The sequence below is a fragment of the Tympanuchus pallidicinctus genome, unplaced genomic scaffold, assembly GCF_026119805.1.
Source record: "Tympanuchus pallidicinctus isolate F22 unplaced genomic scaffold, pur_lepc_1.0 scaffold27, whole genome shotgun sequence".
Lineage (NCBI taxonomy): Eukaryota > Metazoa > Chordata > Aves > Galliformes > Phasianidae > Tympanuchus > Tympanuchus pallidicinctus.
Genome location: NW_026294744.1, coordinates 6,445,504 through 6,471,486, shown reverse-complemented (window position 1 = coordinate 6,471,486; position 25,983 = coordinate 6,445,504). Strand labels below are relative to the sequence as shown.

The window sequence follows — 25,983 nt, the reverse complement described above, 5'->3', positions numbered from 1 at the left end:
CTTTGGAACAGGTCTGACACCAAAAGTGGATCTCTCCTTTCTCTTTAAGTTTCTGATTCTTGAAAATGCCATTTGTCTGCTTTGTTTCAAGAGGAAGTTGAACGATGAAACGCATTTTGCTAAGAAAATTAGGTCTTTTGAAAAGCAGAAATATATTTCAGCATTTTCTTTACCAGAGGCTTCCACTAAAGAGCCAAAACTACATTGTAAATGGAAACTTTCATAAACTTTGCAGTTTCACTCCTTCTATTGCAGTAGGGAACTGCCTCCATAGTTGCTAGGGTTTAGGCATGTATGCTCGAGTATATAAATGAAAACAACTATTGGCCTTACCATGGAGTGACATAGCCATTTTCAGAGGAAGGATTGATGTTCACTGTCTGCTTATGTATATGTAGCTTTATGTTTAAAATTGATGTCAGAGATCCAGAAGCATGAGGAAGGCACCACAGTTCTGTCATGTGGAGGAAAGTGTGCTTTTGTCTCCAAAAGAATTGTGGTTTTTTGCTCCTTAACATAAGTATGCATTTAGTAATGAGCCCAGAGTAAGCTTTCTCTAGGACTTGCATGGTTTCATGAAACATTTGGCTGTAGTTTTCTCTGCTTGTAGCATGCTGTCACATATTCTTTGCTAAAAATGTGTATGTGGAAGGCCAGAAAAATGTCAGAGGGACCTGAAATGGTGGATTTTTGTATTGTTGGAGGGAGGGAGGCCTTTCTCAGTGAGACATTTGCCTGTTCACAATCACTACAGTTCCAATATTTGGTGATGTAAAAGTGATACGGTTTTGCTGTCTATTCCACATCCCTGTCCTTCTGCTACATTTTTACAGGATGGGAAGTATGGCATAAGGTAATAAAGTGCATTTCTTGACATCTTGTAACACGTCTGGATAAGTAAAAATAGCCTCTGAAATTACCAAGGGTGATAATGCATGTGCTTCCTTCCTGGCAGGTGATACCTTTATGCCTTCCCTGGAGCTGAGAAAGCTAGAGGCTATGTGCAAGAAACTTGGACTTTGTATTCTTGTCCTTCCTGATTAGAAGGTGACCCCAGTGAAGGGCCAAGTGTTTCTTTTTCGGGAGACTAGCTGTCCAGGTGCTCAGTTTCTTCCATTTTTTCTTTTCTGGGTTTTTAAGTGGAATTAGTTGCTTCCATTGTTTTGCTTTAATTAACCAGAACCTTAATCTACAAGTCTAATATGAAACCACTAATGATGGGTTGTGGGAGCTGCCAAGAAGTATCCTGGTAGGATCGTGAGTTTTGAGCCACCAGTAGTGTAGCAAGAGCTGGGCATGGAATTTTCAACAGTGGAGGCACTGCTAGAAGAATCCATTAAGGCTTTGACATAGAGCTGCCATGATAGATGGAAGTTATCTCATCTGGGGGCTATGAGTTTGGACGGTTCCTCTGCTTTTGGCAGCTCAGGAGCCTTGTCCCAGAGACTACGCACTGTCTCCCACCCATTACAGGTGGTTTTTTTGACATTCTTTCATCCAGACCTTGTGGTGTGTCATTTTTTTCCAAAGTAACAGGCCCTTTGGAAAGAAAAGTCTTCAGCCAGAAGAGCTTCAGCCAAATGCAGGGTGGTTAATGTGACCTTCTCATGGTGCAGGGAGTCTACTGCGATGCTGGTAATGCAGCAGGAGGAGAATGCTGCCATTATGCAGATAGCATGAACTTGGGTGAATTAGTCATGTTTTTTGAGGGTATTTCCAAGAACTATGGATGGCACCTTTTCAAAGTGTTCCCGTTAATCTGGTGATGTCAGTAAAAGGTTCCATTTTGAAGCTGCTGCTTTCTGCTTCTATCCCCTCAGGTATCCTCTGTTATATAAAGCCCATATTTAGGGATTTTGATTACTTTGTTTTGGGATTTGTTAGTGAAAGTAGAGAGGTAGGAGGAAAAAGGATGAACAGATTTTCTCTGCTGAGCTGACATTGGATTTTGCAGAGTACCTTGGATCTCCCACCACCTCTGCACTCCTTTCCATTTAGTTTGGGGAACCTGGAGAGCTCAAGCGCTTTCTGCTTTTACAAAGCTTTTTTTCCCCACAGTGTTGGAGCAAACTGGTGGCCACTTGGGTACAGGCACCAACTGCAACGTGAGCAAAAGTCTACTGGTTCTTTCTCATGCAGCCCTTCTGCTCTGGTGGGCATGTAGCGTGATGTGATACTGAGCTCAATATGAGGTCCTGATCTGTTAAATAGCTTTCTCTGAGTTAAGTTACTGGTTGGGCTCTCTTCTGCGTTTTCCTGCTCTATGACCACAGTTGAGTTCAGCCCTGCTATATATAGCATGGTGCTAGTGCCAGAATTGTTATCTCCTTTTTACAGGCTTAATAAAATCAAGTGACTTAGGTTTGCTATTTGGTAACGTCTGCATTTGTGAGTATAGGAGCGTGGGGAAAACAAATTAACAGGAAACGAAATTGCAGTGTTATTTTATCCTGCTAGGAATAGAAGCCACGCAAGTGGTAAATAGCCTGTTGCCTGCTGGTGACAGGTCCTGCTTTACCTTAAGGAAGGTTAATCTGTTCCAAGCTTGGGTTGATGCTACGCTAACCCGGGCGCTCTAAAGCAATCAGGAGGTGAGATTTTGCTTTATCAGATTGCTTTTTGGGCACACACAGATGCCAGCGTGTGTTCAGCAGTTGTTGTGTTTGATTGGATTGGATGTTATCTACCTGCTGCTGGTTCTGCTCTCGAATACCTGCTTTCTATTTATCTTTCCCCACCTATCAGGGAAGAGGGAGAGAAGGCTACTGCCCAGTTCTCTAACTTTTGAAATAGTGTCCGGTATGGGGTTTGTGCTCATGTGGAAAATGTAACCCCTGAATTTCTAGTAAAGATTACTGACAGCTGACAGCTCTCATCTTTCTTTAGTAGAAAACTGCAGGGGACAAAAGAATGAGTAAAAAAAGAAAGATCTGTGTCGCCATAAACAGTTGTAATGCTCTTAAAACCTCTTTGTGTGTTTATGTAGAGATACACTTTCATTCTCCAAACTCTGAAGTCTCTCACACTCAAATACCCGGCTAAAATAATGTCCGTCTAATGTTATAAAAAGCCTTTATGTGTGACACAACAGCTGCATGTCTGACAACAAGTATCTTATTGTCACACCAAATTCAATTAAAAATCCACAAGTTTAAATGCTGGCTTCACAGTAGCTGTCAAATCCAAAACAAATCAGAAAAGCATGGCAGAATTAAACTGTTCCTGTGTGATGGAAAGATGCAAATCTATTTCTCGTACGAAACTAAAATTCGAATTCTTTCACCTTAAAAGGTATTAAGCTCTTCCTGAAGATCATAAACCTAATTTAGAATTTATCTTCCTCAATATCCTCTGGTAAAATAGAAAGGTTACATAAACAACTAAAAGGAAGAGCATTTACTTCTGTGCAGTTTTCCATTAAAAAACAAACAAACAGAAAAAGCCACCTTATCTTGATCCAACCAACACTGGGCTGAGGTAATTGTGACTGCCCTTGCAGTGGGACAGCAACTCTCCTTGTGTGCATCAGCCCAAAGCCAGGTGAGGCACTGATCCTCCTAGGACAAGCTGCACTGTTTTTAACCTAGGTCACCTGCAAGGAGCTTGCGACTGCCCGAGGATGCTTTGTCCAATATTACAAGGGTTGTTCTGGCACAATTTAGCTCCTCAGATTTCAGATGGAAAGGCTGCTGTCTTCAAGAGCTTTACATTTTCTTTTTTCCTCTCTCTTACCACTTTTTAAAGGTTTAGGAGCCAGGTGCCTTAACCAAGAAGAGCTTTATCTCCAGAGGTTATGTATTTGCAGCTGTGTTTCAAGTCTGCTCTTCCAAGAGTTCACCCAGAGTTGCAGAGCCCATACATGGGGAATTCTGTAAAGCATGGGACCTGCAGGAACCTCCTGTTGGGTTGTCAGCATGGCACGGGAGTTAAGCTGAAATGCTGGCTACTTAATGCACTGCTGGTGGGGAAAGGGTTCTGTTCTCCATGGCTGGCTGTTGCTTCAAAAATAGAACAAGAAACATAAGTTTTCCATTTAAAATAGGATGAGTCCTTGCACCATGCCCAAGGAATGGCAGTGAAGCTGGTGAGGGATCTGGAGCACAAGTGTTATAAGGAATGGCTGAGGATATGTGGACTCTTTAGTCTGCAGAAGAGGAGGCTCAGGGGAGACCTTGTTGCTCTTTACAACTCCCTGAAAGGAGGTTGTGATAAGGTGGGGTTTGGCCTCTTCTCCTAAGTAAAAACAGTAGGATGAGAGGTAATGGTCTTCAGTTGCACCAGGGGAGGTTCAGGCTGGATATTTGGTAGAGTTTCTTCTCTGAAAGAGTGCTGATGCATTGGAACAGGCTGCCCATGGAGCTGGTGGAGTCGCTGTCCCTGGAGGTGTTCAAGAAGTGTGTACATGTGGCTCTGATGATGCAGTTTTGTGAGCTGCTAAGATATTCTAAGATATAAATTGGTTATTTTATATTCTTCACCTCCCCTCTGGATAGGGTTAGGGGTTTTCTTCATTTACTTTTTCATTTTATCTCCAGGGGCCTTTTCGTCCCCTGGACTGTGCTTGAGCCTACTGGACAAACATCTTCCTAATTTGTGGCTGGATGAGCTGCCCAGAGCCTGCATAGCTCTTTGCTATGATTCACCCTTTGTTTTGCCAACAAGTTATTTGTTTTAGAGAGTGGGTAGTGAGTCTTGCTAGCTGAAAATACTTTTACAATGCTTTTTTTTTTTTTTTTTTAAATGTATTTTCTTACATATAAAGAAAAGTGCTTTTCCTTGAAATCTATAGCGTCTAAGAATTTGGAGATGGATGGTGGAAAAGAGGTGTGCATGTGTATGTTTTTCCAAGTGCGTAATGATTGCCGTGCTCTTGTTTCAGTGTGTGTTACCATGGCGATGACTGCAGGGACCACAACATCCTTTCCCATGAGCAACCACACCCGCGAGAGAGTGACGGTGGCCAAGCTCACACTGGAGAACTTCTATAGCAACCTGATTATCCAGCATGAGGAGAGGGAAACCAGGTACCCACTGTGCTTTCACTGCTCCCCGGCACTTCTCGGCTGGATGTTGGTGGTGGGGCACCTTCAGCTCTGTCAACAGAGCAGGTCTCAGGAGTTTTTCATGGTTGGTAGCGAGGAAATGATCGCCTGTGAACATCTCCTGCCACTGCACCAAGGAGTCCCCAAATGACTGAAGACCTCCACTCTTCAAATTCTCATATGATTTACCACCACCTCTAATTATTACTACTTTGTAGAAACCAGTAGGCACGTGGTCTCACTTTGCAGCTCATGTGGGGTTTCCAATTGTGCCTGTGGTTTTGGCAACCTTTGATTCCTTCATGTGTGCCACAGGGAATAAACCCTACAGAGGCAGATGCTGCAGAGCTGCTGATGCTTAGTTACTTGTTTCTGTGTAAGGCAGTGGCTTGTGGTGTCTATTCATGCTCTGCAGCACTGAGCCCCTGCCAAGACTCGTGAAGTCTGCGGAAAGGAACATGTGGAAGTAGAAAAGGAAGAAATGGATGGGAAGAAAGAGTTTTAGGGATAACGTAACACCTACTTCTACATTTCTGCTGTGTGGCACTGACGTGCTCTGTGGAAGAGAGCACGTTAGTCATCCCTGCTTTAGCTCCTCTTATTGCTGCACAGTTCAGCATCCACTGTGGTGAAGTGCTGCTTGAATTAAGTGTCAAAGCACTAAACACTTGACTATAATGAATGTTGTGTTTCAATTTGTCGTCACCATGTGAAATTATCATTCTCTTGCTAATATGTTTTTAATTGAGGGGCTTTCAGTTAAGCAGCAGGGTTTCCCACTTCATCACATTTAGTCATTATCCCATGCAATTGGGTTGCCTCTAGTTAGACAGATAGACTGTCTGCAGAGGGCCTTTAATTTAGGGGATCCTGCTGCACTTAACGCAGATAAGGCAGGAGCAGCCTGGCACCCAATGTTGAAACTCGCACGTGCTACCAGTGGGCGACCAACTTCATGAAACCTCATCTTGAAGGCTATAGAGGCATCTTGGGATGAGCAAAGAGAGCTCCAGGAGACATGCTGGCTCCCTTGCCACGTGTGCTGTCACCCCCACCTGTGGGTTGCCCCAGGCTTTGCTGTACACTTGGTACCACCCAGCATGGCCATGCACCATTTGCGGAGCCCAGGAGCCCTAATCCAGGCAGGGTGCTGGGAGGAGAGGAATTCTGCGAGCACATAAGTATGGGCTTAAATTTGCTTATACGTTTTCAACATACTTACAAGTGAGTAAATGTGTGGAGTTGGCAATAAGTTTTCATACTTCTGTTTGAAGCAAATGCTTTGGTATCTCAACTAAGTAGTCTGTAGTGCTATGGTATGGAGTGTTTGGTGTTTTTTTTAATTAAAAATAAATAAATGTCTTGTTTTTCCTCTCTGCAGGCAGAAGAAGCTAGAAGTAGCTATGGATGAAGAAGGCCTAGCAGATGAGGAGGTAATACTACTTGAGTAACCTTTGAAGAGATTGCTTTGCTTTTTGTTCGCATTTCTGAAAGTTGGTGTTTGAGTTTATGGAAACATTAGCTGGCGTCACATGAAGTTTATATTGTGAGTGCTGCTTTTGTAAATAACAAAGAAAGCTGTGCATATGCTTGAATACAAGGCTTTGAATAGCTAAGGTGCTCTTCATGCTGCTTTAATCACTATGAAATATATGACCACAGCAAGGTTATAACATTATAACATTTTTTACAAAGTTTAAAACTGTGAGATATGTAATTTGATGTACAGATAAGGAAGGGATGAGATGCAGTGGAAGAAGTGGGTAGAAAGCAAAATGCAGAACTGTTTTTTTTCCCCTTGATTTAAACAATAAAACAGGTGCTTCCTTGTTACGTTTGAATATGGGCATGTCTGCGTACTTTTCTGAGGTTGACCATTTCATTTCTGCCTGTACTGCATCCGGAATAGATAGTGGAATAAATAGTGACAGCATCTTAGTCATTTCTGGTCATTTCTCAAGTTTGTGGGGTTGATGTAATTTCTGGAAAGAGAGGAAGGCTAATGTGGATGTCTGATGCCATCTTGTGGTTTCTAGTGACACTGTCATTATACAAAATCTGTCAGGCCTGCTTTTTGAGTCACATTAACAGCCTCTGAGATCTTGGCGTCTTTGGGAGCATAGGCTGGCATTCATCTTTTCTCAAGATGAATCCCTTTGTTTTTATGGGACAAAAAATATGGCAGGACTGAGATAGATCATTCTTTCAAATGCAAGTATTTTTCTGCAGTAAAATAAATGGTTTTTGTTATAGGATAGCGTAAGTTGGATTTCTGCTGCCTGCCTAGGTTCCTTGTTGCCTGTCATTGCTGTGTCTGCTGAGGTGCAGGTTTTACCTTTTACTGTTTTATGCTGCTCAAAAACAGAGTCCTTGCCTTAGCTGGTGACTTTGGCGTTTGAACTGATGGACTTTAAACCAGTATGATTTTTTTTCATTGATTTTTATCCCTGCTTCTCTATATCCAAATAACAACCAAAAATAAAACAAGATGTAGGCCTGAGACCTCTCTATGAATGACTGTGTTTGTGCGTCACGCTTTGAAGAAATTCAGAAAGTTTTTCCCTTTCACATTTTCCCTGTACCCCTAATGAGAGACAGTGCTTCACAGGAAGAGTGACTATCTATCTGGGCTTTCTGTAAGATGATTTGAATTCTCATGTATGTGCTTTCTCAGAAAAAACTGCGCAGGTCACAGCATGCTCGCAAAGAAACAGAGTTTCTGCGACTGAAGAGAACAAGACTCGGCTTGGATGACTTTGAATCTTTGAAAGTAATAGGAAGAGGAGCATTTGGGGAGGTTTGTGACTCTCTCCCTTGAATGGGATATTAAAATTGGATTGAAAATTAAAAGGAAAGATTTTAACTGTAGAATAAAAAGTTTTGTTGCAGGAGAACAGCTATTGGAATAATTGTGCATGTGTAGTGAGACCAGTAGTGAACTATGAGCATGGATTTATCAAGGCCTGTGGAAAGGGTCTTAGTTTCTCACAGCTTCATGTTAGCCCCAGCTGATGGTGTTTGTGCAGTCCCCCTGAAATGGAGGATTTGCTGTAGTACAGCTCCACTCCATAAAAATCCTGCCCTGCATTACGTGATGGTTGTTCCTGTTCCTGAATTGTAGCATACACAATCTCACAGCTACCTGGACTCCTGTGTGCCTGTTAACAACAATTGCTTCAACTATCTGTTCATCATTTGTGTTGGCTTTGTACATGATGTGGAAATACTCCTTTATCCATATGGTTTTCAATATCTAAGAGAAGAACCTTTCTGTGGCCCCCCCCCCCCCAGTTTAGAGCCTTCTATATTTTGTATGGGGCTAGGTGAGACTGATTGGGTTGTTTTTCTCATTAAAGGTACGTCTTGTTCAGAAGAAGGATACAGGTCATATTTATGCAATGAAGATACTAAGAAAAGCAGATATGCTGGAGAAAGAACAGGTTTGTGTTGTATAAGTCCCCTAGATTTCAAAGTTACATGGCCTAGAAAATTTCCAGAGTTGTATTTGGTCATATTTTCCAATTCTATGGCCCCCATAATTGAACTGCAGCTCAAGGCATTTATGGAGTTGCTATGTGAATATAGAGTAGTAGTTAAGAAATAAGGTCATGTAACATCATTTTGAAAATGTTTTATTTACAACTGCTTGGAACAGTGATCAAGATGGTGTTTTTTTCTTCTAGTCTTTTCCTTTACCAATGCATGCCCTGTAGACCTTAATCTGTAAAATTACATCTCAAAGAAAATACTTCTTGAAAAGCCAAAGTAAAAACTGAGAATGCATGATGTTTTCTTTTGGTGGTCAGATACCAGCAGGTGTCATGTTATTCATTATTTGGCTTTGTTTTTCTTTTGTTTTGCTTTTTAGTTGGATTTTTGTTTATTTGCTTTCTAATCAGAAATTCATTGTAAATTCCCCAATAGGATGCAGCAAGCTCTTTAGCACCACAAAGAAAAAAAATCTGTGGTTATTTAGCCTTGAGAAGAGAAAGCTCCAGGAAGACCTCAGTGTGACCTCTCAGTACCTCAAGTGAGCCTATGGGAAAGCTGGGACAGGACTATATTCATCAGGGAGTGTAGTGACAGGGCAAAAGAGAATGAGGAGGAAATTCTTTATTCAGAGGGTGGTGTGAGGCAGTGATACAGGCTGCCCAGAGAAGCTGTGGGTGCCCAGTCCCTGGAGGAGTTCAAGGACAGGTTGGATAGGGCCCTGAGCTGCTGGATGGCGGCCCTGAGCTGCTGGATGGCAGCCCTGCCCACCGCAGAGGGATTGGAATCATACGATCTTTATGGTTCCTTCCAACCTAAGCCATTCCGTGACTCTTCCTTACTGTACAATCAATGGATATCAAGATGTTACAGTCACAATATAATCAAGAGAGTTAGGCAAAGTGGACAATGATAACAAAAGAGAATAAATGGAAGGCTTTCCCTTATGCTGGGCTCACCTACAAAACACCAGAGGAGGCAACCTCCAGAAGAGATCCCTCCCCACTGGTAGCCAGCTCTTCAATAGCTCTAGGAGGGATGGAGCCTGGCTCCACCCCTTCAGGCAGCACAGGTGAATTGCCTCCACCTGTGCTCCTCTGGCTGACTCATGGCTCGCCTCAGGTGATCAATCAGAGGTTCAGGCCGTGACTCAGCAGTTCCCATACACTCACCTATCCAAAACCCACGTTCGTATTCTATATTCTCCTGTACTGGTATTAGTACCTCTACTTACTTTTTATCCTAATACAGGGTTTTTGTCTTGCAACCCTGAGCTTTAAAAGTAGGAAATGAAAGCAGTATCGTGTGCCCCAGAGGCAGGATGTGTGTGCCCCACTGGCTGAAGCCTTGCCCCCATTTCATAACCTGATGTGGCAAAGAGGCTCAGCTCAGCCACTGCTTTTAGGCTGGAGCTGTAAGCTCCTCTGGGGAGTATTTATCTGCTGTAACTTCCATTGCCAGGTTTGTTCAGTGGGACGTATCACAGGATGCAAATACAAGAAAAGTTACAACTTTCAAAAGTGGTGGCACTCGGACATTTTTCTGGCTGCTTTTTAAGCAAGTTTTTAATCTTACAGCTTGTAGCTACCTTTGGAAATGGAAGAATGCTGGGTGGAAATATATATATATACATTATATATACATATATATACATATACATATATATATATATGCATTGGTATATATAGCTTACTTTGCTGAGTGTAAACAGTGAGCTATCTGTATATATATATATGTGTATATATGAGACTAAGAGAATAGATATGGCTAGATAAATTGGATTTGAGTGTCTACTACTGAGAGGGAACGCAGTGCCCTGTGAAAAAGATGCATCAGAAAGATGTTCAAACTGAGAAAGAGATGCAGAAAACTTTGTTTGGTGCTTATTGGAAATATTTCTTGATACTGGAATAGTGGCACATAGTACTTATTTTCTTTCCAGAAGTTGTTTCCTGTTGTATGAAATATAAAAATTTTGTCTCTTATGTCAATAAATATTTTCCCATATATATGTTTTTCAATTTTCTCTGCCCTGAGGGTACACGTTAGTAATGCATACGCCCTTCTGCGGCCTTCATTACCATTAGTTTCCAGGGAACTCGTGGGGCAGCAGCTCTCAGCATCTGTCCAATGCTCAGCTGGGACTGAAATATCCCAAGTATGGTCAGTCATTCCCAGTCACTTGCCCAGGATGTGCCACAGCAGCAGTGGTGGCTGTACCAGTGCTGGGCCAGCTTTGTGTATGTCACTTGAAGGAATGGCTCCATCTTCTCTTCCATTTTTCCCCCAGCTAAAAGAGCCCAAGCCCTTCTTCAGTAGTGGCCATTCAGCTCTCATTGCTACTTAAGGTCATCTCTGTGGACCGAGACTCATCACAGCCCTTTTCCCCTTGGCTGAGGCACTTGCAGTTGGAGTAAGCTTCACCATGTGCACAGATAGGAGCAGTCTCTGGGTACCATTTGAAAAGCAGTTCAAACACAATTAGTAATGTGTGGGTTTGGGAGCTGCATAATAGTTCTCTTTATGTCAAATGTTTCTTTCACAGCAATGAAGATAGGAGGTTTTACAAGAAGTAATTAGTTTAGGCATTCTTATCACTGTTGCAAAGGGATTTTGTAGGCTTACTTTGCTGAGTGTAAACGGTGAGCTATCTGTGTAGAAACAGTTATTTACCTTTTATTTGTATACGTATAGGAGAAAACTGGTACCTTCTGACAGGAATCATTAAGCATCTGCTATTTTATCTGCTAGCTCTTGCATTCTTTAAGGCAAAATGTTTGGTTTTTTTTTCCAATAGTTTTACCAGTATTTGCACACTGAGTTGCACACTGAATTTTTAACTGTGCTAGCAGTAGAGCTACTGTTTTGCAGAGCTGATCGTTGTGGAGCTTTTTTATAAATTGTTGTTGTTGTTGTTATTATTATTATGAATGCTATAGGATATAGTAAAAATGGAATAGCAGTTTTCTACCAGCTTTTGCAGTTCTACCCAACAAACAGAATGCTTAACAAGCCATGTGTTGTGTTTCTAGAGATTACTTCTGAGAAGTTATGGAAAACTGATATTTTGCAAGGGCTTCCTAGAATATAGCAAAAACTATGAAAAATAGGAGTGGAAAAAGTATGAAAAATAACTGATTTTTTTGAAGATAATGAAAATGTGTAGTAGTGGACTTGATGATCCCTGAGGTCCCTTCCAACCCAAGCCATTCTATGATTCTATGACTAGGAATATGTATAGTATGGCATTTGGTGTTTAAATGTTTAAATTTTTCTTTTATTAAAGTTTGTTTTTTAATTCCAGGTGGCCCATATCCGAGCAGAAAGAGATATATTGGTTGAAGCAGATGGAGCATGGGTAGTGAAAATGTTTTACAGTTTTCAGGATAAAAGAAACCTTTATTTGATCATGGAGTTTTTACCTGGAGGTAAGCTATGTGTTGTGTTGAAAAGTGATATAAAGACTTCCTTATCTTTTGTTGTGAGCTTTCTAAAAATATAGAAGCAAGCATGCTGTCACTTGAGATGATGTGAATTTTAATGCTGTTCTAAGCAGGGTCCCAGTAATGTAACCTTTGCTGATTTGTGGGGAAAGGGAAAGAGTTACAAGATATCAGATAGGCTTGGATTGAATAATAATTCTAGTCATACGTTCTGCTTTTTACTGGCAAATCTAGAAACAGTAAAAAATAACTCTTGTTCAAACAATTTTTGTGCTATATGTGTATTATGCATTAAAATTTGCTGTATCTTTCAGGGCTATCCATTAAAATTCCTATTTAGGATTTGCAACAATCCTACTTCCAGTTTACTGAAAAAGTATGTTGAGTTTGTAGGTCCTTGCATTAACAGTTTTATAATTAGTAGCTATGAGGCTGGTTACAAGGTTAAATTTGGAATCTAGTGGGTTTCAGGTAGAATCAGCCTCATTCATACACTGTTTTCTATCCTTTGATTAGGTGACATGATGACCTTGTTAATGAAGAAAGACACCTTATCAGAAGAGGAGACGCAGTTCTACATTTCTGAAACTGTGTTGGCCATAGATGCTATTCACCAGCTGGGATTCATCCACAGAGATATTAAACCAGATAACCTTTTGCTGGATGCCAAGGCATGTAACGTGCATGCAAACTGCCTCTGCTTTAAACATCTCAGTCTGCAGATAATGCCACGTGCAGCAGTGCTGATCACTGGGTGCCAGTAGTGCCATACCTGATTTAAGCTAGCCACAGTAATGGCAGAATATGGCCACTGTGTTTTTCCTCTTCTTGAATTCTAATATACCTAAGCAAAGCAAAGCTATCCTTGTGTTGGTTTTGTTTGGCTGATTGATTGTTTTTGTATTCAGTAAGCCTCTTAGAAGATCCACCTAGGGTGTCCAGATGCTCATATTCATGTACATAGAAAACTGATCTACTTAGTTGCTTCAAGAAGAATGAAAGCATGAAACATTCAGACAGCACTAAATAATCAGTTCAGTTCCTGCAGTCGTCTCATTTGTTTTATTATCCACTCCCAAGCAGGACCAGTCTGTCTGCTTGGCTGACTGTAGTGAGCCATGAAATGGTTCCGCTAAGCATTGCGCATGGGTCTAGAGATTATCCAGAGTTGATCTCTGGCAACCTGCTTAAAACCAGATTGCCATCAAAATAAAAAAGCAGAATTGTAGCCTGGAAGCTTTCCCAGTCTCAGTAGAACTTGGTTCAAAACAAAGCCAGGCAAAGTAGCTGTTCTTGGCTGTTGCAGATGATATCATTCTCATTCTTGGGAGCGATACCCTTTTTAGAGAAACCACTCTCCCAGTACATCAAGATTCAGTCACTGTTTCACTGTTTATCCTGGATTAAGTTTGTACTGTATAAATCCATTGTTCATTGCTTAAGAAGAAGGCAAGTGCAGTTAAGAAAAGAGCTTGTTATTTTTGTTTTTGTTTTGAGAAAAAAAACAATTATAAATAATTAATATAATTATTCTAAATTATTTTTTTAATCATCTTTGGTGTTTTTTAGGGTCATGTAAAACTCTCTGATTTTGGGCTATGCACGGGTTTAAAAAAAGCTCACAGAACTGAGTTCTACAGGAACCTTACACACAACCCACCAAGTGACTTCTGTAAGTATAAGGTGTCCCAGGTGAACATTTAAATGATTTTGGGCTGCAGCTATACCACATCATCTTTTATTTCTGCTGTGTTAAGTGTGATTAGTCATGCTGATAGCATGGAGTTGGAAGTCTGGAAATGCATGTTTCCCAGGATATGGAAGCATTTCATAGATAAGAAATTATGCTTTCTGCAGTGCTAATATGTTTTTGTACATTTGTGTATAAATGCATATGGGCATAAAGTAACATATCTGTATTGTAATGCAATCTGAATTCTCAGACTGGACTGAATTCTCAGGCTGGCTTACTGAGGTCAGCAGCAGTCACATCAAACCTTAGAAAAGTGAAGTGTTCATCTGTTTGCCATGACAACAATCATAAAATGCTTTGGCAGTTCTTCTTGGATTCTCTCTTGTTGTCTACAAAATGTTGTTGAGAAAACATGGCCAGTTTCTGTTACCATATCTTAATGCACTCTACCAACTGCAGCAATAAGGGTGGCTGATCTCAGATCAGTCTGTAAAATTCTTAGCAAATGCTAATGTAGAATTTCTGTTCACGTGTCCTTTTCACGTGGTTTTCAGCCACAAATTGGGTGGTAGTTATTTGTGGTCCTTTTCCTGTCTCCAGTGACAATGAAGTTTTAATTCTAGAAAAAAGCATTCTAAAGATAGAAAATAGTCTATTTTCAAATAAGAACTGCTATTGGTCTTTTACTTTACAAATGCATTTAATATCTAATATCTGTTTTCTGAACTAGCATTTCAGAATATGAACTCAAAGAGAAAAGCAGAAACATGGAAGAAAAACAGGCGACAGCTGGTAAGTTCATAAAAATCATGATATTTTTCTTTTAAACTAGTTATAGAAAACAATAAACAATAAATAATAAACAGGCTCTACTGTTTCATGTTTTTTAAATCTGGAAAGCCTTCATCTCTTACAGACATAACTCTCTTCAAGCTCTCAGAATTCTGTTTAAATCAAGGTGCTCTAGTGGTTCAGGTTGTAGACCAGCAAAGAGTAGGATGAGCACCAGCTGGATTGGTTCATGTGCTTGTTTCCAGAGCTGTGACTGTTTCAGGGAATGTTACGGAAAGGCAGTGGAGAGTGGTGCACTGGAGTGGTGCAAATTGTGTTTACAGTACAGGGGATGGCCAGGTAATAAAGGGCATTCCAGAATTAATTAAATCAGACTGAAGCATCTCTCAGCCATGGGATTTTCAGAGTTTCAGCTACCCTTGTGATTTTTACAGAACAGCAGTTTGCAAAAGTCTCAAAAACCTCCGTTTTCAAGTTTTGGAACTCTTATTTTTCTTCATATTCAGAAGGATGACTTCCATTTACTTCCAAGGTTCAACAATAACTCTGCATCTGTGCTTACTCATGTAGAATAATGCTCTTGGGACTGTACATATCTTGAATTGCCAAATTCAGCGCTCTTGTCACACACATAGTAAGATGCTATATGTGAATCTGCAGAAAGAGATTTTTGCAAAGTGCAAAAATATAGCATTCGTTTATTTAACAGCTTATTCTATCTTCCAGGCATATTCTACTGTTGGAACACCAGATTACATTGCACCAGAAGTATTTATGCAGACTGGGTACAACAAACTATGTGACTGGTGGTCTTTGGGAGTGATTATGTATGAAATGCTAATAGGTAAGTTAAAGAACACAACCTAAGAATCATTCAGAGGGTTCAGAAGTGATCAGGTCCATCAGTTCACCCAATCTGATCTCCCATTGCAATGCAGGTGTGTGGAGCCTGTTTATTTTGGTTTGTTTTTTTTTAATGTCCCATTTTGGCAGGGTATCCACCTTTCTGCTCAGAAACACCACAAGAAACTTACAGGAAAGTTATGAACTGGAAAGAAACTTTGGTATTTCCTCCAGAGGTGCCCATTTCAGAGAAAGCAAAGGATTTAATTCTAAGGTCAGTATCAAGAGCTCACTTCTGACCACTCACCCACACCTAATCATCTTCCATTAGGTTAACTTTGTCCTGTACAAAGGAAGCTGTAGCTTGGAGGGAAAGTTGGTTTCTTCTCTGTCACCTTTCTTGACGGACTTTTTCAGTGTTTTCCTTTTTGCCATTTGGGTAACATGAAGGAATACGGTATAACAATCTTGATTTGCACCACTGTATCAGGAGAAACAAAGCTGGGGGAAAAAAAATAGTGATTATCAAACAATATTTTTGTCTTCTCAGAGACTAAGAAAAACAGCCACTCGCCAACACTGAATGCACTGAAAGAAATTTCTGAATGTTTTGAATCGACTTGTTGCTTTCCAAAATGCTAGGTTTTCATCCATGCAGCTTGTGCTGAATTTCTGGGAGAGGTTTTGGAATGTCATTAAGGTCAGGCAGAAATGTTCTAGACCTGGCAGATTTGGAGGAGCAGATGCTTTATGGCCTTGGTTTATTTTATTTTTTCAAAGAAAATATTACAAGCTTACACAGTTTTATTACTGGCAAAAAGAGGAATGCACTTTTGTAGGTAGAGCCAAGAACTAGAATTTGTTATTAGTCCAAACAGTGCTCCAATTGCATGTAACTAACATAACATATACAGCCAATAGTTTTTCTTTATCCAGTTAGTGGTGCTAGCACAGTTCAAATTATTTAATTATTGCTAATCTTTATTCATAACTTTGTATGTAACAATTTTATTATGTTTTTTGTATCTGTTTCTCTGTTGTTTTTGCTTAACCGCTCCTTGATGCTGTCAGCATCCTGAGTTCTATGCTATGAAGAGCACAGAATATCACTGCTGGGGATTTCTCCCTTGTTCTCTGGCTGTATTCAGGACAGTTTGAGATATTATAGGAAGCCTATCTGTTAGCAGATTGGCTTCTGGATTTAGTTATGCCAAGATTATTTACGTTTAGGCTTTTTTTTCCTCTATGTGGAAGGAGCTAATGAAGTGTAAAATCACACAATTTCAAGAAGCTATGCAAAGCTGAATTTAAAAACATCTTTAGTTAATGGGCAATTTACTACAACAAGGTCAAAACAGTAGGTGTGGCACCAGAGACCTCAATGTATACTTTGTTCAGTACATCTTGGATGCATTAGACAGAAGTTTTTTGAGCTTAAATTAAGTTTTAGACAAAGCAAAATTCCTGTTTTGATAGAGATAAAACCAAACCAAATAAGATCTGATAAAGCTTGAGACTAGTCTGACTGTTACTGCAAAGTTTGTCCTAGAGGCAATGGGTTGCTTTTACATTAACCAGGAGATGCAACAGTTTTAAGCAGTTTGCTAAGACTCCTTGATACCATGATGCTTTTATTTTCTTTTGCAACGGTCAGCTTTTATTGTAATGTTCTCTTTATTTTTTTCTACTTTTTCAGGTTTTGTACCGATTCAGAGAACAGAATTGGTAGTAATGGAGTGGAGGAAATTAAAAGTCATCCGTTTTTTGAAGGAGTGGACTGGGGGCATATCAGGTACACGTGTATATATATACACACCTTTTATAGAAAACATAGAAGTCATGACAGCAAGAATTTCATGCACTATGATGGCAAATTCTCTCTCATTTTGAAATGCACCTACTGACACTCAAGGTTTTTAGGCTGTGCTGGCATTCATAGATCTCATCAGATTTTTACTGTTGCGAGCAGCCTCAGAAATGCCCAGATTTCCTGGGATGGCTCTTCCAGTAATGCTGTGTTTTTGTGCATGGCAATCCATACAGTAAGAATGTGGTTGTCCAGCTCTTCTCATTTCCTCTGGTGTGGAAAGCTTCATTTGTCTTTTCAGTGTGGGAGACATTAATAAGCAGCAAAAGCAGTGACATATTTGTTCGTGTCACATTTGGCAATCTGGCAAAAAAAAGTTTCCTCATTCCACCCAGAAGTGGATGTAAGGGCAATTGTAATAATTACGGCTATAATAAGTTTACACTTATAAATTAATAACTCTCCCACAGTGCCATTTTCCAGTTGTAATGTTTTTGTGGGGTAGATCATTTCAGTAGCTTTTAAAGCTACCTTAAGAGTTCTGAGTGTCAAGCTAATAAAGCAGCAGCGTATCAGTCAACTCATTTTGGATCTGAGATGCTGGCATCAGAAGTAAGAGCTACAGCTGAAAGATATTTGGATGAGTTCCATGGAATTGTAAAGCAACGTGTCTAATGGCTTCAAATGCAAGTAAAATCCTGCTCAGCTGGGTAGGCTGGGTCCATGGAACGAAGGTAACCACCATGGTTCTTGGTGACATCAAAGATCACGCCGATAGCTGCATGGCACATGAGGGTGGAATGCAGTTTCAGCTAATGGAAAAGCGTGTTTTCCTCACATTTGCCAAGAGCGTGCTGATGCTAGGAAACCAGGAAACCTTCTTGTGATGTCAGAAAATAGGCATCTTTCAAGGACTCAATGGAACCTTTGCTTTTTAAATTGAAAGGATGTTGCAACTGTAAAAATCTAAATTAAACAAAGGTGGAACTTTGCATATTTTTCCTAACATTCACTATTCTGCCATTTGTTTGCTTACAGGGAAAGACCAGCTGCAATTCCAATAGAAATCAAAAGTATTGACGATACATCCAACTTCGATGAATTTCCTGAATCTGATATTTTACAGCCAGGTGAGGCTACCATTGTAAATTCCAAACTTCTGTCTACAGCGTGCCAGAATACTCCTTGGGTTCATTTGTTCTTCATAACGTTCATTTTTCTGATAACCTAACCAATATACAGGCTTGATCTAGAGATTTTCTTTCAAAAATAGATGTTAACCTATGATGTGTCATAGCTTCTACTTCCTTAAAATTTTGGGGGAAAAAAAAAAAAGATTTTAACAAATTTATTAGTAAATGGTTTGCATATATAGTGAGCATTGAAAACTGTACAGTTGTCAACCATGTGATATAAACAAAGTCTGACCAAGAGCAGATCAGTACAGATTTTTTTTACTTCAACTTTTTTTATTTCTTAATTTTATGCCAAACATAAAAGCAAACATATTTTTTGGCAAAGGAATTCAGGCAGATGATTACTTAACATAATGATGTATAAGCCTGAGTGGCTCTACAGATCTTTTAGGTATTTTTTTAATTGTTAATTTATATTGTGGAGTAGTAGAAAATTGTTATATATGAAAGGCCTGATCGGCTGACATGCCTAGTTCTCTAGTTCCTACTGTTTTCAATTAATTATTAATAGGTTAAAGACAGACAGATATATAACAATGGTTAATTTCTGTCAAATAGGTGCAGAGGTGCTAACATTCTTAAGAATTATCAAAGGCTATTTTTTTCTGAGATGGCTTTTATTTAGTGGCATAGAAATTTGTCTTTTCAATGCAAAAACGGTTGATCTCCAGTTCCTGTTAGCTACTGAAGTCCATATTTAGGTAATGCAAAGTATATTTGTATTGGTTTTGGCATCTCGGACACATTGTGTTACTGAAAACGTTCCTGTGGATCCAGATGCCCAAATGCTCACTTGAGTATCAGCGTTTTTGGCACCCATGCTGAACATGCTGTTGTAGAACTCCAAGAGCAGCAATCTGAGCGCTAAATATAGGAGCCCACTGCAGTGAATGCCAGTGATCAGCACACCAGCTGTGTGGGCTGTTCATAGGCAGAACGTGACCACATCGCCTGCTGGCTGAACCTTGTGGGAGCTGTAAGCAGGGCAGACGTCCTGAAATAGGAACATGTGCTCCATGTGCATTGTTCTTTCAGGAGAATTTGGATGCATTTTTTTTCTTATGTTTCCAGGGGGGATAACACTATGTGTATACCTGCATTTGGTCTGCACAGGGAAGCCTGTTGATGAGGCCACCTTGCTTCTCCTGCAAGAACTGCTGTGCTTGGCAGGCTCTCTGTCTTGTTACAACTTTCCAGTATTTAAAGGGAGATTATAAACAAAAGGGAAATCAACTTTTTACACGGATAGGTAGTAATAGGACAAGGGGAAATGGTTTTCAACTAAGGGAGGGGAGATTTAGTTTAGATGTCAGGGGAAGGTTTTCACTGAAAGTGAGGTGAGGTGCTGGAGCAGGTTGCTGGAGAGGTTGTGGATGCTCATCACTGGAGGTGTTCAAGGCCAAGTTGGATGGGACCCTGGGCAGCCTGGTCTAGGGGGTGGCAACACTGTGGCAGGAGGTTTGGAACTTGGTGATCCTTGAGGTTCCTTCCAACTCAAGCCATTCTATGACTTCTTGGAAGCAACACTTCTTAATTTTGTTTTGTTTTTATTTTTGTATCTGAATTCTAGTGCCAAACACAACGGAACCTGACTACAAATCCAAAGACTGGGTTTTCCTCAATTATACCTACAAGAGGTTTGAAGGGCTCACTCAGCGTGGCTCGATCCCTACCTACATGAAAGCTGGGAAGTTGTGAAACTAAACACAAACCCACAAAAAACAAAAATTACAAACCTCAGGTAGCTGCATCACCAGACCTGCTTGGCATTAGTTATCAATATATTGACTCTGGTGCGCATCAGTTTCACAAGGAAATTCTACAGGATTAGGATTTCTAAGACTACTACTACTACTACAGGAATTAGTTGGCAGTGCCAGCTGGCTTTTTTTTTTTTTTTTTTTTAAATATTTGAATATTTTTGTTAACTTTATTATACAAAGGTACTGGAATAAAAGGAACCATACATCCCTTTGTAACTGCACTGCCTATGTGTGTATAACAATTAATTATGCCTCTGTACCGTGGCTTTGCTTGTACTGTAACCCATTTAATCCACCCAGGAGTAAAACATATCATTTTATGCAGCGTTGTTGTTACACTGCTCACCTGGTGGGTTTTAGGTATGCAGTATAAAAAACCATTTCCCACGTTTTCACAATTCTCTGAGCAGTGGCTCTAAGGTTATTCCAGTTGTGGTTTGCAGTTGTCCCATGAGTGTGGCATATTTTAAATAGCAGTGTCCTGTGGGGCCTACTGGTACACTCTCCAGTGTCAATCCTCCTCCCTGCTGGAGGGTTTCATGATCAGATCATCCCTTGTTCTGTGGGATGTGGGCAGGGAGACGGTCCCTCTGATCTGCTTGAAATGATAGTTGGTGGGCCCTGTTATTGAAAATGATGTTACTGTTTATGATGATTGTATGTGTTGGCAAATTCAAGAGAAAAAGAAACAACAATAAAAACTCCTAACAAACTTTTTTCAGACATCAAGTTCTGAAATGGCAGCCATTTCCAGGATTGTGCTCTTGCCTCATTTTTGAGACAGGTCATCTTTTTGCTGCTGAGAATTTAAACATCCTTTTCTGTCTGAGAAAACTTATCCTGTGATGAAATTGCTGCTTTTTCTTTTTTGTCTCCACGAGAAGTTCCAGGCGGAAGGGATATTGCCGTACCCTTCTCTTTCTGGAATACCTGTAGCAGCCTTTACCAAGTCAGAGGAAGTGGAGTGCCTCGTTGGACTCTCTGTCCTGTAGGCTCCGTTGTCTTCTCGTGTCTCTCCCTAAAGTGAACCGTGAGGTTACAAGGGATCAGCTGGGTTTGAAGCCCAGTTACCAGAAAACATAACCAACCATGACTGAATCAGGTGGCGCATATACTACCATTACTCTCAGTCTGCAAGCTGGTGACAAACTGACGGCAGAGATGAGTCAAGGAAATGGAAGCAGAGCCTCCTGGGTGCTGGCTGAGATTTTGCTCATCTACTTAGACATCATTCAGAGCCAAACAGCATTCCTTTAACAGCTTGCTGGTATCTAATTGCTGGCAAATTTTACATCTCTGCCTATACTAGCATATTATCTGTAGTGCTTCTAATCTGTCTCAATACAGTAGAGATCTTTGATGTCATTTTCTGGTTACAAAAGGCTTACAGCGATAAACAATTGACCAGTGATTGAACAAGCAGAGTCACTACTGCTGCATTCTTCCCCTGGATGCAATGTAAAGCACTCTGGAGGCCTCACAACGCCCATCAGAATGAAGCACAGGATGTTTTGGCATGTGGTAGGGAGGACTGAGCAGACTGACATTCACAGCAAAATGGAAGTGACTATTTATAAAGCTATCACAGAAATATTTATTGCTGTTTGGCACCAAGGTGTCAGCTGTTCCAAATTATTTGTATGCTTCAAAATCTTACTGTGTAGTGCTTATCTGTTGCATAAAATTCAATTTGCAAGAAAGGTTTCTGTGCATCAGTGGCTTACTGACCTGTGTGTACTCTTCCCCATTCCAACAGTTAATATTCTTCAAGGGCTTCAGTGATCTGTACTCTGATATTTTATCTTCTGTCAGGCATTTTCACTTATGCTGATTTTCTACAAAAAAATTTAGTCTGCAGTTCATGGAAGAGGAACAGTGTGTTAAAGTCCACCCAATTTGCAAAGTATTGTGTTATGTTGTCGCTAAGCTAAACTTTGTCTAAATGTTCAATTTAAGCCATCTCCCATTTCTTTGCTTCCCAAAACTTAGAATAATTAACATCACTTCACTGCTACTGGGACAAGATCCTTCTGGAATTCTGCAGTGTTGTTCTTAGCCATGTTAAGGTAGTGAGAGTCAACTTGAATCCATTCAGAGGCTGTCCTAAATCAGCAGCTCGCTTAAACCCACCTCTGTACTTTGGGATGTCTTTCTGCCAGTGCTCTTGAAGCTTCTGAGGCATCTCAGAAAAGGAAATTATTTGTCTGACATTTGATCTGTTCTACCAAGAGGATCTTGGGCGGAACATATACAAGGCACAGACTTGGCCCCAAAGGATACTGCTATTCCAATGAGAATTTTTCTCCATTTTCATTTCCAGCCTCATTCGTGGGGCACTAGGCACCAGAAGTGGAATTCCTGTGAGCACTGCATTTCAAAAGACCACAGTTACCCTATTTGCGTAACATAAAAAGAAGCCTTTGCTTGAGCTTGCTAAGACAAGATAAATTTCATGGGAACTACAAATGCTCAGTAATACTGGTGATTTTTTTTTTCCTGTGCAGGTTTGAGGGAGGGCAAATAAATACACATATAATTTAAAGCTATCTATGATACAACTGTCTGTACATATTCACTGGTTTACAAACTTGGGAAAAAGCTCAATCCTTGTACTCGTAACACTAAAGATAATAAGCATTTAAAATGGAGGATGGTTAATCATATCAGTGCTCACATAGGAGTTACATCCTCCGGGAAAAAGCCTGCAGCCTATTTAGCATAAACTCCTGTATCGTGGTAGTTGAATTTATTTTTTTGAATACATAGCGTTATTTTAATCAATAAATCGAGTTAAACAAAATATTAACTACTGCTTTTAGGAAAATAGAATTTTTTTAAAGATAAAACTGTGACACTGTAATAGATTGAAGAGAACAGAAGGTTAATTTACACTGGCTTTCAAAAAATGGAAGTGCGACATATCTCTTGCTTTGTTCTTTCCGTCTTATTTGTTTGGATGGTTGTTTTTATTTTCTTCCTTTGGTGATGTTTGTCACTGTGCCATTTATTTTTTGTATTCTTGGAGTACCAAAGATCCTGAAATGGCTTGATGATTGCAACCACGTCAAAATTTATTTTCTGGAAGCGAGCGTTGTTAACTTTGTTTAAATGTGGATTTCTGTATGCAAATTGTTGTCAGAGGTTTGCTGGGGAGATTGCAGCAGGGAAAACTCGAGTGCGTCAGTGGAGCCTGAATCCAAGTTCTGGATCTGAATACGCCAGAACGGAGGAGGAAGTTTGGATCGGAAAACACAGCTGAGCTTTTGCGCTATGTTCCATCTCTAATCGGCGTGAGCGCGCGGCCTTGGGTACAGAACGGCAGCGCCGGTTGTTTCACGTACAAAAGGAGTTTTTAAGAACATTGCCAGCATTCACAAATCAAATATTGTTGATACTGCATTTGCACTGTTAAATTTGCCTTGCTGGAGAGTTATGTAAGTGTTATTTTTATAGGTCAATTGTCAAACACCTGAGTCGTGGGATACAGTATGGAATAACAGCATGATGTGGGTGGTGAATTCACCTAAGTGCAAAGGGGCTTGCTGAAAGCTCTCCACTCTACCAAGAGGAATGGGCATAAGCAGTACAAGGGCGTTGTGTTGGCTCCTTGTAACGAGGTGACTTTCCTCTGTGACAGCAAGTAGGGAATACTGCTGTTTAGCCCAGTTATACTGTAATGCTTAGGAAGTGCTCTCACTTTTTCAATAACACGAGCAATTACAAGCATTGTAACATACTGTACTTTGTCATTTTAATGTTGATATATTACAGCAGCTTGTTCTTGGAGTCAAAATGGCAACTGCTATATTTTTCCTAGACTATTTCATTAGTTGTGGTTGGGAAAGTTACATAGAAGCATTATAAAAATTTATATGAGGCTTTTTACAGCATTTGAAAATAAAAGTAGCATTCTTTTTGTAGAGTTGCAGTTTTTGTTTTTTTACAAAAGTGCTGGAATTGTTTCTCTTCCAGAACAGGAGACTTCTTAAGGAGTGGAGACACTGCTTTGTGTATTCTCATCTTGAATCCCACTGGATTTTCCCACAAAAACCCCATGTCACCATTCTCAGTCAGATGTTCGAGCAGCAAAAAGTACTCGACTTTTACCAACTGCAGCCACACGAAGCTGCTTCTAAACAGGTTATTGTTCTTCCCTAGAGGCTTCTTATCTCCTTCCCTACGGACTGTAATTTAGCCAAGAAAGGCTTCCACAGACAGTTGTACTACAGAAACATTCTCGTCCTACTGCTCCCAATTCCTTCCTGAGTTTAGAGCAATGACAGCACGTGCTGTTGTGACACAATCACGTAAAACACTTATGGGGCTGAGCAGCTGAAAGCAAATTGGAGCTGACACCTGATGAGTGGTCTTCTCTGCAGCCCTCCATTGAGTGCCCTCCACTTGAAGAATGCTGCTCTCACCAAGTTAATGCAATTCAAACAGAATCTTACAAATTCTGTTTAATGGGATTACAGTCTTCTTGTATTAACTGTTATCTTGCACTGAGGCTGCATTCTTTCTCTTCTTGCATTACCAAATCCACTATTTCTGAAAAATACAGCACTTCAATAACAAATTAAAGGGCTATGCCTTAGCATGTGCAAAAACACTTCCAAAATTAACTACTTAAGAATAAATAGTGTTTACAAAACAATACTGCAAATATCTGATGTTCATATTTCACTTCATCTTGAATACAGTGTGCCTTGTGAGCAAAACATTTATGATGTAGACAACAAAATGTCTTTCTGACAACCTTCCTATGAAGAGAGAAAGTAGGAATATCCTGACAGTTTGTGTTGCTGTGGGGTGTGATGGCAGCAGTGGTTACCAGCTCTGGATTAAAAAGGATTCACTAGTCAGGCAGTGCTTAATGTACTTATTTAAGGCTTTTTTTTTTAATTTATTCTGGATGTAACCTTTGGTTATCTCAGAGGTTCTAAGGTGTATATCCAATATCTGAATTTCACAAATGGAAGATGGTTTGAAATGTGTGCCAATGCACTGTAACTGTCAGTTGTGGTGGGCTCTGCTAAGAACGAGTCTGTTTAAAGAGCTTATGTCTGAGAGATACCTGCTCCATCAGCTACTGAGGCAGTTCAGTGCTGGAGAAGGGCACATTAACTTAATAGAATGAGCACAGTCCTTGTCAGTGGTAATGGGCCTGAAGTCTAAGTAGATTTTAAAGAATTCATTATATTCTAAATTACCAGTTTAATTTTCTCCTCCCTTGTGCTTTCAGCCTGGTATTTTTTTCCTCTCATTTCGTCTTCAGAATTTTTAAAAAATATAGTTATTATCTCCAGTTATTGTAGTTTTAGTGACTGTCCCAAGTGGAGAACTATTCCACAGAGCAGGGCCTGGTACACAGGACCCAATGCTGGAACTGAGTACCTCCAACATGAAGCAAAACAGCCCCATTGCCTCCTACTTGCTGCTACTGCTCTTGGCCCTGGGATTTGTATGCTTTGTTGCACAGAACACTACTGCAGTTACTGTGAGGGCAATTGAATCTATATTCATCTCGCCACTACCTCCTCCTCCCATCACTTCTCCAGATGAGCTGATAGCACAGAGCTTGCTGTTTTCCAGGCAAATGGGGTACATAGGTTTGAAATTTCTCGTGCTCAGGGAAATTAACCCAGGTTTCTCGTTTCACAGTTGAGTCAGAGCTCACCTAGGGACAGCTTGTCTCTGATTGCAAGCAACTCTGGAAGCCCGTCTCCTTTCTGTATCAGCTGCTTTAATCTGTTTCTAGTTAACCACCATCTGCTGCGGCTTTGTTCTCCTGCAGGGACATGTGTGCGGCATCTGCATTGTCCCCAGGTAGCCCTCCTTCCACTGGTAGCAGCCCTTTCTTCTCCACACCACCTTCCCTGCCTTCCTTCTGGCAAAGACCAAATCTTTGCCATTGC

At 40.4% G+C, this 25,983-nt stretch overlaps 1 protein-coding gene across 1 annotated transcript; it reads left to right on the top strand.

Moving 5' to 3' along the window:
- Positions 1 to 4,879: 4,879 nt before the first annotated feature.
- Positions 4,880 to 23,988, top strand: STK38L (serine/threonine kinase 38 like). Its single transcript, XM_052690586.1, has 13 exons — positions 4,880 to 5,024; positions 6,424 to 6,475; positions 7,717 to 7,839; positions 8,399 to 8,482; positions 11,836 to 11,959; positions 12,491 to 12,645; positions 13,544 to 13,646; positions 14,398 to 14,459; positions 15,186 to 15,303; positions 15,453 to 15,576; positions 16,999 to 17,094; positions 18,148 to 18,239; positions 19,876 to 23,988. The coding sequence occupies exons 1-13, from the start codon at positions 4,891 to 4,893 to the stop codon at positions 20,001 to 20,003; spliced, it is 1,395 nt and encodes a 464-aa protein (XP_052546546.1). The 5' UTR covers positions 4,880 to 4,890; the 3' UTR covers positions 20,004 to 23,988.
- Positions 23,989 to 25,983: the final 1,995 nt, after the last annotated feature.